Here is a 15,327-nt window from a genome sequence, read left to right as displayed (position 1 = left end):
ATTATTTTTTCATATGTTCTGACATTTTGTGAAACAGCACCATTAAAAACATATGGCAAATAGAAATCAAACTGGATGGTCTTCAGAAATAGATGGGAGGAGATGAGGGTAGAGGAAGGATAGAACTAAAAACAAACAAAAGTTAACCAATGTAAAATAGATTGTGTCGGTAAAATTGAGCTGTAAGTAGAAGCGTTTTTGTTCATTAGTTCACTCCAACTACGGGGGTGAAAAATAATAAAGGAATTATATATTTTTAAAAGATGTGTATATACAGTGCATTCAGAAAGTATTCAGACCCCTTGACTTTTTCCACATTTTGTTACGTTACAGCCTTATTCTGAAATGGATGAAAACAATTTTTTTCTTCTTCTCATCAATCTATACATAATACCGCAAAATGACAAAGCAAAACCTGGATTTTAGAAATTATTGCAAATGTATACAAAATAAATGAAATATCACATTTACATAAGTAAATTACATAAGTATTCAGACCCCCACATTGTTGAAGCACCTTTGGCAGTGATTACAGCCTCGACTCAGGGCGGCAGGTAGCCTAGTGGTTAGAGAGTTTGTTGTTAGATCGAATCCCCGAGGTAAAAATCTGTCGTTCTGCGGCTGAACAAGGCAGTTAACCCACTTTTCCAAGGCCGTCATTGTAAATAAGAATTTGTTCTCAACTGACTTGCCTAGTTAAATAAAGGTTATATAAAAAATATATATAAATAAAGACTCTTCTTGGGTATGACGCTACAAGCTTGGCACACTTGTATTTGGGGAGTTTCTCCCATTCTTCTCTGCAGATCCTCTCAAGCTCTATCAGGTTGGATGGGGAGTGTCGCTGCACAGCTATTTTCAGGTCTCTCCAGAGATGTTCGATCGGGTTCAAGTACGGGCTCTGGCTGGGCCACTCAAGAACATTCAGAGACTTGTCCTGAAGCCACTCCTGCATTGTCTTGGCTGTGTGCTTCGGGTTGTTGTCCTGTTGGAAGRTGAACCTTCACCCTAGTCTGAGGTTCTGAGTGCTCTGGAGCAGGCTTTCATCAAGGATGTCTCTGTACTTCGCTCTGTTCATCTTTCCCTCGATCCAGACTAGGAGTTCAATCTTGGTTTCATCAGGCCAGATAATCTTGTTTCTCATGGTCTGAGAGTCTTTAGGCAAACTCCAAGCAGGCTGTCATGTGCCTCTTCCTGAGGAGTGGCTTCCGTTTGGCCACTCTACCATAAAGGCCTGATTGGTGGAGTACTGTCGAGATGGTTGTCCTTCTGRAAGGTTATCCCATCTCCACAGAGGAACTCTAGAATGCTGTCAGAGTGACCATCGGGTTCTTGGTAACCTCGCTTCCTTGCTGAGCAGCCTTTCAGGTTATGTCGATATAGGACTCGTTTTACTGTGGATATTGATACTTTTGTACCTGTTTCCTCCAGCATCTTCACAAGGTCCTTTGCTGTTGTTCTGGGATTGATTTGCACTTTTCGCACCAAAGTACGTTCATCTCTAAGAGACAGAATGTATCTCCTTCCTGAGCGGTATGACGGCTGCGTGGTCCCATGGTGTTTATACTTGCGTACTATTGTTTGTACAGATGAACGTGGTACCTTTTCTTCTTTTGGAAATTGCTCCCAAGGATGAACCAGATTTTTTTTTCTGAGGTCTGGCTTGTTTTTTCCCATGATGTCAAGCAAAGAGGCACTGAGTTTGAAGGTAGACCTTGAAATACATCCACAGGTAACCTCCAATTGACTCAAATGATTCAATCAGCCTATCAGAAGCTTCTAAAGCCATGAAATAATTTTCTGGAATTTTACAAGCTGTTTAAAGGCACAGTCAACTTAGTATATGTAAACTTCTGACCCACTGGATTGTGATACAGTGAATAAGTGAAATAATCTGTCTGTAAACAATTGTTGGAAAAATGACTTATGTCATGCACAAAGTAGATGTACTAACCGACTTGCCAAAACTATACTTTGTTAACAAGAAATTTGTGGACTGGTTGAAAACCAAGTTTTAATGACTCCAACCTAAGTGTATGTAAACTTCCGACATCAACTATATATATATATATATTATATATATTTATTTAATTATGACGCAAGTCATGAGTCAAGATTCAATGGATGATATTGCAATCAGATCATTCTCACTAACACAATCATTCAGTACATTAACATAATTAACATTGTTCATAGAAATGGATTGTCCTGACACTCAGAAGTGTATTCAACTCTACGACAGTTATGAATGAATCAAACCAGAATATGATTATCTGCTAGTGTGGGACAAGAAATGGAAACTACAGCTCAGTAATGAGCATTGCAGTACACGTACACACATGTTTAACTAAAGTATAACTACCATATAAACTCAAAGTGAGTAATAACTAAATTTACACAATAGTAAACTAAGTCCAGTGTGAAAAGTATGCTGTAGCCAGGGCATGGGTGGACTGTCTCTTCCTGTACCAGGAAGATAGAGGAGAGGATGGAGGAGAGGAAAGAAGAAGAGGAGGTAAGGAAAAAGGAGAGAGAAAGAGGACAGGATGGAGGAGAGAAGGGAAGAAAAGAGGAGAATCGCCCTCTCATCTATCCCTTTCAGAAGGGATTTCAGCTGTAAAGGAGTCCAAGGGTGGGGTGACCTGGAAAGTCTCTTCTGATCACTTGCCATCCCACAGTTCCGAAAAGTCCACAAAACAAAGGAGGAAAGGAATGACAAGAATGGACATTCCTGCGGGGAGTGAGAAGAATGAGATTCTTCAGTGTTCTTTAGTTTAATTTCTCTTGTGTGGTGTTCTCTAACTATCTTATAACATTGCCGGTACAGAATGTACTGAATGAAATCCAGGTCCCAGAATCATCCTTCACAGTAGAGTACGGATAGTTTGGTTAGTTCGTTGAGGCAGCAGAGAACAAACTCATGGCAGAAACAATTGGGTCCTTGTGGCCTGGAGTTAAGGCGAGTGTGGTATGGTTTGTGTGCACAAGTATGTGTTTGGGTATGTGTATGTGATGTGTGTGTGTGTGGCCTGCCTGGCTGGCTACTCCGGCTGTAGCAGTAATGCGTTCTGTCGTCACAACTAGAGCTCTTTCACCTCCTCTTATCGTCCTCACGGAGTTGGAAGAGCTGTCGTCGCGGGTAGTGGAGCTAAAATTAGTTATTCACTCCGATACACAGCCGGTGAAATGCGCTCGGCCTGAAAGGATACGAAACAGGGCTCCTTCCAGACTACGTTGTCTCTTTTTCCTTGGGAGAAACTAACAGCTTAACGGAAAAAATACACGCGCAACACACACACACACACACACACACACACACACACACACACACACACACCACACACACACACACACACACACACACACCACAATTCCCTGTGCCCCCCCACCTATCTCCTGCTGACGGACAGGTTGCCATGGAAACCACCCACCAAATCATAGCAATCAATGCAGCTATCCGAATAGATAGAGGAATCTAGATGTTATTGGGCCTCGCCAATGTATTGAAAAGAAAAACTAAACTAAAGATCTGTGTTTTTTCCCCTCTAGGTTTTGAACCAGTCTCAAAACTCCATTACACCTGTGCTCACAGTAATCAAAATGAGTGACTCCGAAGCCAGGCGATCCAGTGACTTTAGGACTAATACTTCCTTGCTACTTGAAAACGCCAATTTCACAGAGAATCACCCAAGTAGCAACCGTGATTGACATCAATTACCTCAGGTGAAATTGGGTATCCAACTCTCCAGTGATTGTTCGCTCACACAACCAGCCATCTTCGTGGAGAGTAACTACCTGCTGATGCTAAGCAGCCGGCAAGCCACTTACACAATTTAAAATAAAAAACCTGTCACTAGCTGAATAGCTTTGGGTGAGGAGACTCGACTATAAAAGGGCATTACAGTGTCATCATTAGTGAGTGTTTAGTGGCCAGGCAGCAATGAGTCTCTATATCTCTCTCCCTCCACACTATGGAAAAACAACTAAAAGGGTGCCACAGGAACATAGATAGGTCTATGCTCTCGTTGCCTTGGTCACTTGGGGTGCCGGCTGCCAGAAGGTACGGGGGGGAAATGACTGGAGGTAATGTAGTTTCTCCAGCCCATACGGCACTCCAAAGAGCAAGCAGAGCGAGGGAAAGCATCCAGGATGTCAAATATACCATTAACGACAACCTTTGAACCATCTAACCCAGCTGTTTCCATTACTGTGATCATGCTATTCAAGTCAATCTCTTCCTCCTCCTCTTTGACTCGCAGATATTTTGTTGACTGGGAGAGCCTGAGGAGATAAAGAAAGAGAGAGAGAGAGAGAGATGATCTTACAGCGAGAAAGCGTTCACTATTGGGGCAAGAAGATTACCAAGCAAACAAGCATTGAGGTGGACTGCTTTTAAGTCCTAACAACAGAGCGAATATAAACCTGAGATGGCTTACATAAAATCTATATATCGTCATGGTATAAAAATATATCCTATTATAAAGCACACATACGTATCTACTTTATAGCATTCACATCATTGTACCATCTTACAAACTGTGTACATCGATGGGCCATGTGCTCTTGGCAGAGAAAAACACCAGTGCTGAGGTACAGTAATGATAGCTCTGTGGATAGTGGTTATGATAGCATGTCCACAGTGATTGGGTGCTAGCTGAAAGGGGGACTGTGATGCAGTTTGGCAGGGCAGTCTCTGTTGACAGTAAAGAACTGTAGGAGACACACATAGAGCCAGACCTGTCCCAGGTCTTTCCCATGAAGGTAAAACTACAGATTTTACAACTTATAAAGGCTTTTATATAGCATACATAAAACGCTTCATAAGCACTACATAAAGGCTTCATAAACACTACATAAGGCTTCCTAATCATCTATAAGTGTATCCAATACTTTATAAATGGTGTATAAAGGATGACAACATTTACCACTGTAGGGTGATTTGCCAACGTGACATAAAACTTGATGTATTCTTGTACCCCATTTATAGAGTATGACATAGTATGACATGATTATAGATGATTTGTGAAGCATTTATTAGGGTTATGAAGCCTTTATAAGTTGCACCTCATTTAAAGTGGGACTGTGTTCTCTATGAGAACTCAATCAATCAAACATTATTTATAGAGTAAMATCTCTTACAGGGGATGCATTTCAAAGTGCTTAACAAATAAAATTATAAAAAGGTGAGAAATATAAAACCCCAAAACGTATTCTAAATGACCTGGACCAGGTGTCTATGGTGACAAACTACAGCAGYGCACAATACTTTGGCAATGCAGGTTTAAAAAAGTTTTGTCTATGGTAATATGGATGGCTACAGAATTCTTCTTGTAATAGCTGCGAGACATCTTCTAGTACGTGCTTAGAGGCAATGAAATGAATGCATGTCCCGAATATGCCTGGGGGAACAATTGAGCTCAGGGKGGCGCATTAGAGTAGCATAACTAGAAAGGACACGGCTATATACATAAATTAAATTGACTTAAATGGGAATGTATGTTCTACAGAAGTAATTCTACGGCAGCACAACTTTTAATGTGTCTCCTCCGAAGGCATAACACCTGTCTGCTCCATTTGGGAGAAGTCCTCTCATTGTCATGTTCTATCAGACAGGGATTTAAAGGAGACTATAGTGAGCCTCTGCCCTTCCTCCTGGATGATGCTACCTCTATAGGAAGATATTGACAGAGGTCTAAGCAGTCAGAGACCATMTCTGAATCTCCAATCAAATCTACTACACAATGCAAATCCCATCCACAGATACGGAAATGCTAGGCCCTACCGTTAAAGAGAATATAGTGACTGATGATGAGGGGAACAAGAACAGTTGGAATTATATCTACTACGTAAAMATGTGGCGAGATGGTATCTGTACTTGCCATGATTATTGTATGTACATTTGAGGTCTGAAGTTTACATACACCTTAGCCAAATACATTAAACTCAATTTTTCACAATTCCTGACATTTAATCCTAGTAAAAATTCCCTGTCTTAGGTCAGTTAGGATCACCACTTTATTTTAAGAATGTGAAATGTCAGAATAATAGTAGAGAGAATGATTTATTTCAACTTTTATTTCTTTCATCACATTCCCAGTGGGTCAGAAGTTTGCATACATTACATTAGTGTTTGGTAGCATTGCCTTTAAATTGTTTAACCTCTTGACGCTAGGGGTCATATTTAAAAAATAACGTTCCCAAGGTAAACGGACTATTTCTCAGGTCCAGATCGTAGAATATGCATAGAATTTACAGATTAGGATAGAAAAAACTCAAAAGTTTCCAAAACTGTCAAAATATTGTCTGTGAGTATAACAAAACTGATTCTGCAGGGGAAAACCTGAGAAAATCTAACCCGGAAGTGATTATATATATATTTTTTTATCTGTGTTTCCTGGCCCGTCTTTCTTCCATTTAAAGGGGTATCAACCAGATTCCTTTTCCAATGGCTTCCTCAGGCTGTGACCAGGCTTTAGACAAAGTTTCTGGCATTTATTTTGAAAAATGAGCGAGATTTTTCAAAAGTAGTCAGGTGTCCTCTGAATAGTTCCTGCGCGTGAGAGGGGAGCTCTCCATTTTCTTTTTCTCTCTTATTGAATAGGTTACGGTCCGGTTGAAATATTATCGATTATGTTTGTTAAAAACAACCTGAGGATTGATTATAAAAAACATTTGACATGTTTCTACGACCATTACGGATACTTTTTTGAATTTTCGTCGAACGGAACGAGGCTTTGGTTTTCTGAACATAACGCGCAACCCAAATGGCGCTTTTTTGTTATAAAAGTAATATTTATGGAACAAAAAGAACATTTGTTGTGTAACTGGGAGTCTCGTGAGTGCAAACATCCGAAGATTATCAAAGGTAAAGCRATTAATTGTATTGCTTTTCTGACTTTCGTGACCAAGCTAATATAAGGCTAACTGTTCTAGCATTGATTGCTACACTCACAAAAGCTTAGATTGCTTTCGTTGCAAAGCATATTTTCAAAATCTGACACGATAGGTGGATCAACAACAAGCTAAGCTGTGTTTTGGTATATTTCACTTGTGATTGCATGATTATAAATATTTTTAGTAATATTTTTGAATCTGATACGTTTGGGAATTTTCTTCTGCCTTTCAGCACCGGAACAAGGCTKTRGTTKTCTGAACATAACGCGTAACCCAAATGGCGTTTTTGTGTTATAAAAGTAATATTTATCCAACAAAAATAACATTTATTGTGTAACTGTGAGTCTCGTGAGTGCAAACATCCGAAGATTATCAAAGGTAAGCGATTAATTTTTATTGCTTTTCTGACTTTCGTGACCATGCTAATTGGGGCTAGCTGTTCTAGCATTGATTGATACACTCACAAAAGCTTGGATTTCTTTCACTGTAAAGCATATTTTCAAAATCTGACACGATAGGTGGATTAACAACAAGCTAAGCTGTGTTTTGGTATATTTCACTTGTGATTGCATGATTATAAATATTTTTAGTAAGGTTGTTTAGGAAAATGATCCCGTAAAAGGGATCCGTAGCGCAGAGAAGTTAACTTGGGTCAAACGTTTTCGATAGCCTTCCACAAGCTTCCCACAATAAATTGGGTGAATTTTGGCCCATTCCTCCTGACAGAGCTGGTGTAACTGAGTCAGATTTGTAGCCCTCCTTGCTCGCACACGCTTTTTCAGTTCTGCCCACAAATTTTCTATAGGAATGAGGTCAGGGCTTTGTGATGGCCACTCCAATACCTTGACTCTGTTGTCCTTAAGCCATTTTGCCACAACTTTGGAAGTATGCTTGGGGTCATTGTCCATTTGGAAGACCCATTTGTGACCAAGTTTTAACTTCCTGACTGATGTCTTGAGATGTTGCTTCAATATATACCCATAATTTCCACTCCTCATGATACAATCTATTATGTGAAGTGCACCAGTCCCTCCTGCAGCAAAGCACCCCCACAACATGATGCTGCCAGCCCCCGTGCTTCACGGTTGGGATGGTGTTCTTCGGCTTGCAAGCCTCCCCCTTTTTCCTCCAAACAAAACAATGGTCATTTTGGCCAAACAGTTCTATTTTTGTTTCATCAGACCAGAGGACATTTCTCCAAAAAGCAGAATCTTTGTCCCCATTTGCAGTTGCAAACCGTAGTCTGGCTTTTTTATGGCAGTTTTGGAGCAGTGGCTTCTTTCTTGCCGAGCAGCCTTTAAGGACTCGTTTTACTGTGGATATAGATTTTATTTTATTTATTTAGTTCACCTTTATTTATCCAGGTAGGCTAGTTGAGAACAAGTTCTCATTTACAACGCGACCTGGCCAAGATAAAGCAAAGCAGTGCAACACGGAGTTACAGGGAGTTACACATGGAATAAACAAACATACAGTCAATAATACAATAGAAAAAGTCTATATACAGGGTGTGCAAATGAGGTAGGATAAGGGAGGTAAGGCAATAAATAGGCCATAGTGATGAAATAATTACAATATAGCAATTAAACACTGGAGTGATAGATGTGCAGCAGATGAATGTGCAAGTAGAGATACTGGGGTGCAAAGGAGAAAAATAAATAACAGTATGGGGATGAGGTAGTTGGATGGGCTATTTACAGATGGGCTATGTACAGGTGCAATGATCTGTGAGCTGCTCTGACATCTGGTGCTTAAAGTTAGTGAGGGAGATATGAGTCTCCAGCTTCAGAGATTTTTGCAGTTCGTTCCAGTCATTGGCAGCAGAGAACTGGAAGGAAAGGCGGCCAAAGCAGGAATTGGCTTTGGAGGTGACCAGTGAAATATACCTGCTAGAGTGCGTGCTTATACACATCTAGATGTGTATAAGAGACAAACGTGGTACCTTCAGGCATTTGGAAATTGCTCCCGAGGATGAACCAGACTTGTGGAAGTCTACAATTTTTCTGATTTCTTTGGATTTTCCCATGATGTCAAGCAAAGAGGCCCTGAGTTTGAAGGCAGGCCTTGAAATGCRTCCACAGGTACACCTCCAATTGACTCAAATTATGTCAATTAGCCTATCAGCCTATCTAAAGCCATGACATCATGTTCTGGAAYTTTCCAAGCTGTTTAAAGGCACAGTCAACTTAGTGTATGAAAACTTCTGACCCACTGGAATTGTGATACAGTGAATTATAAGTGAAATAATCTGTCTGTAAACAATTGTTGGAAACATGACTTGTGTCATGCACAAAGTACATGTCCTAACCGACTTGCCAAAACTATAGTTTGTTTAGAAGACATTTGTGGAGTAGTTGAAAAACAAGTTAATGACTCCAACCTAAGTGTATGTAAACTTCCGACTTCAACTGGATATCATTTGTTAAATGTTATTTTGTTGAGTACAAGGAAAATGGAACTGTGTTTACTAGTGTCTTGTAAGCCCATGTGGGCTGGGCACCGGTAGGTGTATGACACTTAAATAAATCATATCAATAAAAAAAAGTCTAGTCAAACATTTCTAGCACAAACTATTGAGAACCAGTGAAATGCACACTTTTAATTCAGACCTTCAGACTACAGTAAACTTCCCATCCTGCATTAGCTATAGCCAACTCTTCTATCATTGTCAATGGGAAGTACGGGATTTACAGCTTCAATAATCCGGTGATATAATGAAAATGAATAAACCAAAAGGCCATATTTATTATGTTAAAATAGACTTGAGTGTTATAACCTTAAATTCCCCACAGTAAGAACTAACCTTTTGAGTTGGCCATTTTATTCAAATATGTGCTAAAATGTCATATGCCTGTGTTACAGTTGATTTTAGAGTGTTCTAACTTTAAAATGTCCAGTACAAATGCTTTGTAATCAGTGTGCAGTATGTCATGCCATACTCTGACAGAAGAGTTGGCTACAGCACATACAGTATAGCACAGGTCTACTTCAGACTATGACACTACATACATCGTGTACAGTGAAAGCCATGCTTTTGAATTGATTGTGACAGTGAATAGGAGAAAAAGAAATTGAGGCACTAAAGGAAGTTCCCATGGAAAAGTCCTGTCAGTATTTCCAAGACTGGCCACAGATAGAAATAACCTTGAGGATCAGCCAAGTTGAAGCCAAAGCTATCTCAGAGGACTACGTTGTTGATGTTTCATAATACACAAACCAGCTCAAAGAGTATCAAGTTCATTATTTCAAAACTCTCAAGGGGTCTTGTCTCCCCGATTGAAAGTCGAGCTGACAAACATTGAATGATTAATGAGTCTCAACGTCTCAACGTCAACAGTGAAGAGGCGACTCCGGGATGCTGGCCTTCTAGGCAGAGTTGCAAAGAAAAAGCCACATCTCAGACTGGCCAATAAAAAGAAAAGATTAAGATGGGAAAAAGAACAGAGACACTGGACAGTTGAACTTTGCCTAGAAGGCCAGCATCCCGGAGTCGCCTCTTCACTGTTGATGTTGAGACTGGTGTTTTGCGGGTACTATTTAATGAAGCTGCCAGTTAAGGACTTGTGAAGCGTCTGTTTCTCAAACTAGACACTCTAATGTACTTGTCCTCTTGCTCAGTTGTGCACCGGGGCCTCCCACTCCTCTTTCTATTCTGGTTAGAGACAGTTTGCGCTGTTCTGTGAAGGGAGTAGTACACAGCGTTGTACGAGATCAACAGTTTTCAGCTGTGCTAACCTAATTGCAAAAGGGTTTTCTAGTGATCAATTAGCCTTTTAAAATTATAAACTTGGATTAGCTAACACTGGAACACAGGAGTGATGTTTGCTGATAGTGGGCCTCTGTACGCCTATGTAGATATTCCATAAAAAAATAATTTCCAGCTACAATAGTCATTTACAACGATAACAATGTCCACACTGTATTTCTGATCAATTTGATGTTATTTTAATGGACTTTCTTTTTTGCCTTCCTTTAAAAAAAAAAAGGACATTTCGAAGTGACCCCAAACTTTTGAACGGTAGTGTAAATCTCTGCTGCATTGCTGCACTCAAACAATGCACAAGAGAATAACGCAATACTGGGTTTTATTTCTTGAGGGAGGCATGCCAGATCAGGAAATATTGATACAAATATCTTACATAACAAGCTCCAATGTATTTCGGTAAAATATAGCCGGATCAACCACGATGGTTATGTAAGGTAACTGTTCCTAATTTTAGGCTTGTGACACTTTTTATTTTCATTTTTTATATAACAGCAGCCTTACATAATGTTCAAGGCATGCGGTAATCTTTCACAGGGTTTAGAAATCAGCTCCTCGTCGTAAACGTACACACAGGAGAACCTGGCTAGAGCGGGCCGTTTATGAGGGAAAACAAATTCAATATCAATCACACTGGGATGCAGGGTTTTCTAATCTGCTCGCTCTATACGGCATTACTGTACACACACACACTCTCTCTCTTTCTCTGTCTCTCTCTCACCCCCTCCCCCCGTCTCTCCTGCTTCTCTCCCATCTCTCTCAACCGTCTCTTCCCCTCTCAACCATCTCTTCCCCTCTCAACCGTCTCTTGCCATCTGCGACAATATGGCTCTTTAATGACAGAGCATTTGTATTTCCAAGAGCTTTGGACGGGTGGGTGTGTGGGTCGTTGACATCAGTATGGTGACAGGGGAAGTGAAATCACAGTGGCCGAGTTATGATAGGGGTTAAAACACAATTTGAAGGGATCTGTAGCCATTTCATGGCTGAAGTTGTGATAAAGCAGACTGTGGCTATAAATATATTGTGGCAGTATTTGGTTTGACTTGAATCGATGCCGCAGATACAGTAGAGATCTGTTCTTTTTCAAATAGGTTTTGTGGGCTTAGGGAGATTGGAGGTTCAATTGAATCAATCCAGTGTTATGGGTGAGAGAGTGTGTGTGTGTGTATGTGTGTGTGTGTGTGTGTGTAAACTCCTGCCTCGTGTCTCTGATCTGCACTGCATCTCAGTGCTCTAAACACAGTAACCACAGAGACAGACAGAGCGAGCGTGGCCCCATGTACGGTTCTGGATCAGTGCCCTTGCATTAACACCATGTCAACCCGACCGAGAGGAACCCCAGGGGGGCCTCGCTAAGAGCCGGGTGGCAGAGCACGCGCCTGTCTCAAAACGCCCTGATAGAGAGTACAGAGAGTTGTGACGGTGACACAGAACTCTGAGACGCTGAGAGAGGAAATGCAGGTGGTGCTATATGAAGAGATGACTAACACTTTTATAAATTATTGACAGAACAGGAAATTGGACTTGGAGGTGAAACCAATTCACAAAAAGTAAGATTCGGAAATCTCAGGAGTTTTTCTATGACAAGATGGCTGCCGTTTGGAAGATGTACAGTACAAATGACCAGGGCCTGGTTTCCCAAAAGCATCTAAAGGTTAAGTTTATTTTTAAAACCGTTGAGCCTTAAGATGCTTTTGGGAAACCAGGCCCTGACCTTCTGAACTACTGCTAAATATTTTAAAACAAAAAGAAAGCATGCTGATTTCATTTCAAGAAATTGAGCTCAGCAATGAGCTTCTCTCACTCAAAAACACATCACCTGCCACACGTATCCTAACAGCATGGTCAACAAATGCTATTGTATGGTTCACCAGAGAAACCGGTTTAATCTGAAGATGCAGAGTGGTGAAACGGTAGCCAAAGATTTGCATTACCCACCTCCACACAATTACAGGTCATATTATGGCAGCAGGTAGCCTAGTACTTAGAGTGTTCGGCCAGTAACCGAAAGGTCGCTGGTTCAAATACACGAGCCGACAAGGTGAAAAATGTGTCGATGTGCCTTTGAGCAAGGCATTTAACCCTAATTTGCTCCAGGGGCACTGTACTACTATGGCTGACCCTGTAAAACTACACATTTCACTGCACCTATCCGGTGTATGTGACAATAAAACATATATTTTTTCTATTCTCCCAGCATGGTGGTGATAGTAAGTAGGGAGATAGGAAGGCCTCACGGYCTTGACCTGCTGTGAGTACGGCAATTAAGAAAGAAAAAAATCACTTATTTTGTTGACCCGAACCAAACAGTGCTGACTTGTAATATTCCTTTCACATTRTCCTTTGCAGCATGGTTCCAGCAACTATGGTGAATGCCTTACCAGGTCAGCTCAGTACAGCTTGGACGGCTCAGTAGTGTAAAACATTAAGAAGGCCTTATGGCCTGAGGTATAGTGTATAATGTACTGGGGCGGCAGGTAGCCTAGCAGTTAGAGGGGCGAGCCAGCCACCGGAGTTACCAGGAAGTGAACTGTCAACCAGTGGGTTGTTGGTATCAAAAATGAGATGCCATTGTCTGCCGTTGTGCCCTTGAGCTAGGCACTTAACCCCCCCCCACAACAAGAGCTCTTCGGGCGCCCAGTGTGGCAGCCCCTGCACCTTTCCAAAACCTGTATATGAACACTACCAGTCACAACACCTACTCAATCAAGGGTTTTTCTTTATTTTTACTATTTTCTACATTGTAGAATAAAATGAAGACATCAAAACTATGAAATAACACACATGGAAGCATGTAGTAACCAAAAAAGTGTTAAACAAATCAAAATATATTTTATATTTGGGATTCTTCAAATAGCCACCCTTTGCCTTGATGACAGCTTTGCACACTCTTGGCATTCTCTCAACCAGCTTCATTGAGGTAGTCACCTGGAATTCATTTCAACTAACAGGTATGCCTTGTTAAAAGTTAAATTTGTGTAATTTCTTTCCTTCTTAATGTGTTTGAACCAATCAGTTGTGTTGTGACAAGGTAGGAGTGGTATACAGAAGATAGTAGAGGTCGACCGTTTATGATTTTTCAACGCCGATACCGATACAGATTATTGGAGGGCCAAATAAAGTCGATACCGATTAAATCKGACAATTTYTTKKTKTTGTTGTAATAATGACAATTACAGCAATACTGAATGAACACTTATTTTAACTTTATATAATACATCAATAAAATCAATTTAGCCTCAAATAAATAATGAAACATGTTCAATTTGGTTTAAATATTGCAAAAACAAAGTGTTGGAGAAGAAAGTAAAAGTGCAATATGTGCCATGTAAAAAAGCTAACGTTTAAGTTCCTTGCTCAAAACATGAGAACATATGAAAGCTGGTGGTTCCTTTTAACATGATTCTTCAATATTCCCAGGTAARAAGTTTTAGGTTGTAGTTATTATAGGAATTATAGGACTATTTCTCTCTATACCATTTGTATTTCATATACCTTTGACTATTGGATGTTCTTATAGGCACTTTAGTATTGCCAGTTTAATAGTATAGCTTCCGTCCCTCTCCTCGCTCCTACCTGGGCTCGAACCAGGAACACATCGATAACAGCCACCCTCGAMGCATCGTTACCCATGCAGAGCAAGGGGAACAACTACTCCAAGTCTCAGAGCGAGTGACGTTTGAAACGCTATTAGCGCGSACTCCGCTAACTAGCTAGCCATTTCACATCGGTTACACCAGCCTAATCTCGGGAGTTGATAGGCTTGAAGTCATAAACAGMGCAATAGCTGCTGGCAAACGCACWAAAGTGCTGTTTGAATGAATGCTTACGAGCCTGCTGCTGCCTACCATCGCTCAGTCAGACTGCTCTATCAAATCATAGACTTAATTATAACATAATAACACAMAGAAATACGAGCCTTTGGTCATTAAAATGGTMAAATCCGGAAACTATAATTTTGAAAACAAAACGTTTATTCTTTCAGTGAAATACGGAACCGTAACGTATTTTATCTAACGGATGGCATCTCTAAGTCTAAATATTGCTGTTACATTGCACAACCTTCAACCTTCATCCCATCTGGTTTGGGCTTAGTGGGACTATCATTTGTTTTTAAACAGGACAATGCCCCAACACGCCCCCAGGCTGTGTAAGGGCTATTTTACCAAGAAGGAGAGTGATGGAGTGCTGCATCAAATGACCTGGCCTCGACAATCCCCTAACCTCAACCAAATTGAGATGGTTTGGGATGAGTCCAACCGCAGAGTGAAGGAAAAGCAGCCAAGCTCAGCATATGTGGAAACTCCTTCAAGACTGTTGGAAAAGCATTCCAGGTGAAGYTGGTTGAGAGAATCCCAAGAGTGTGCAAAGCTGTCATCAAGGCAAAGGCTGGCTACTTTGAARAATCTCAAATCTCAAATATATTTTGATTTGTTTAACACTTTTTTGGTTACTACATGATTYCATATGTGTTATTTCATAGTTTATGGCTTCACTATTATTCTACAATGTAGAAAATAGTAAAAATAAAGATAAACTCTTGAATGAGTAGGTGTTCTAAAACTTTGGACCGGTAGTGTGTGTCTGTCTTTCAGAGGGGTTGGGTTAWAAGCAGAATTCACATTTCAGTTGGACCTTGTGTACAATTTACAAATAAAGTAATCTTA

General features: G+C 40.5%; 1 protein-coding gene across 4 annotated transcripts in view; it reads right to left on the bottom strand.

Moving 5' to 3' along the window:
- Window positions 1-15,327, bottom strand: part of LOC111953543 (lethal(3)malignant brain tumor-like protein 4) — a 128,244-nt gene that overhangs the window by 51,785 nt on the left and 61,132 nt on the right. For all 4 annotated transcript variants that reach the window (XM_023972901.2, XM_023972902.2, XM_023972903.2 and 1 more), the window contains one exon: window positions 4,211-4,281. In XM_023972901.2, the coding sequence (XP_023828669.1) occupies window positions 4,211-4,281 (71 nt within the window). The remainder of the gene's footprint in view (window positions 1-4,210; window positions 4,282-15,327) is intronic.

This window comes from Salvelinus sp. IW2-2015, linkage group LG27, assembly GCF_002910315.2.
Source record: "Salvelinus sp. IW2-2015 linkage group LG27, ASM291031v2, whole genome shotgun sequence".
Taxonomy (NCBI): Eukaryota; Metazoa; Chordata; class Actinopteri; order Salmoniformes; family Salmonidae; genus Salvelinus; species Salvelinus sp. IW2-2015.
Note: the sequence above shows the minus strand (reverse complement) of the source record. Positions and strands in the feature narration are given on the sequence as shown.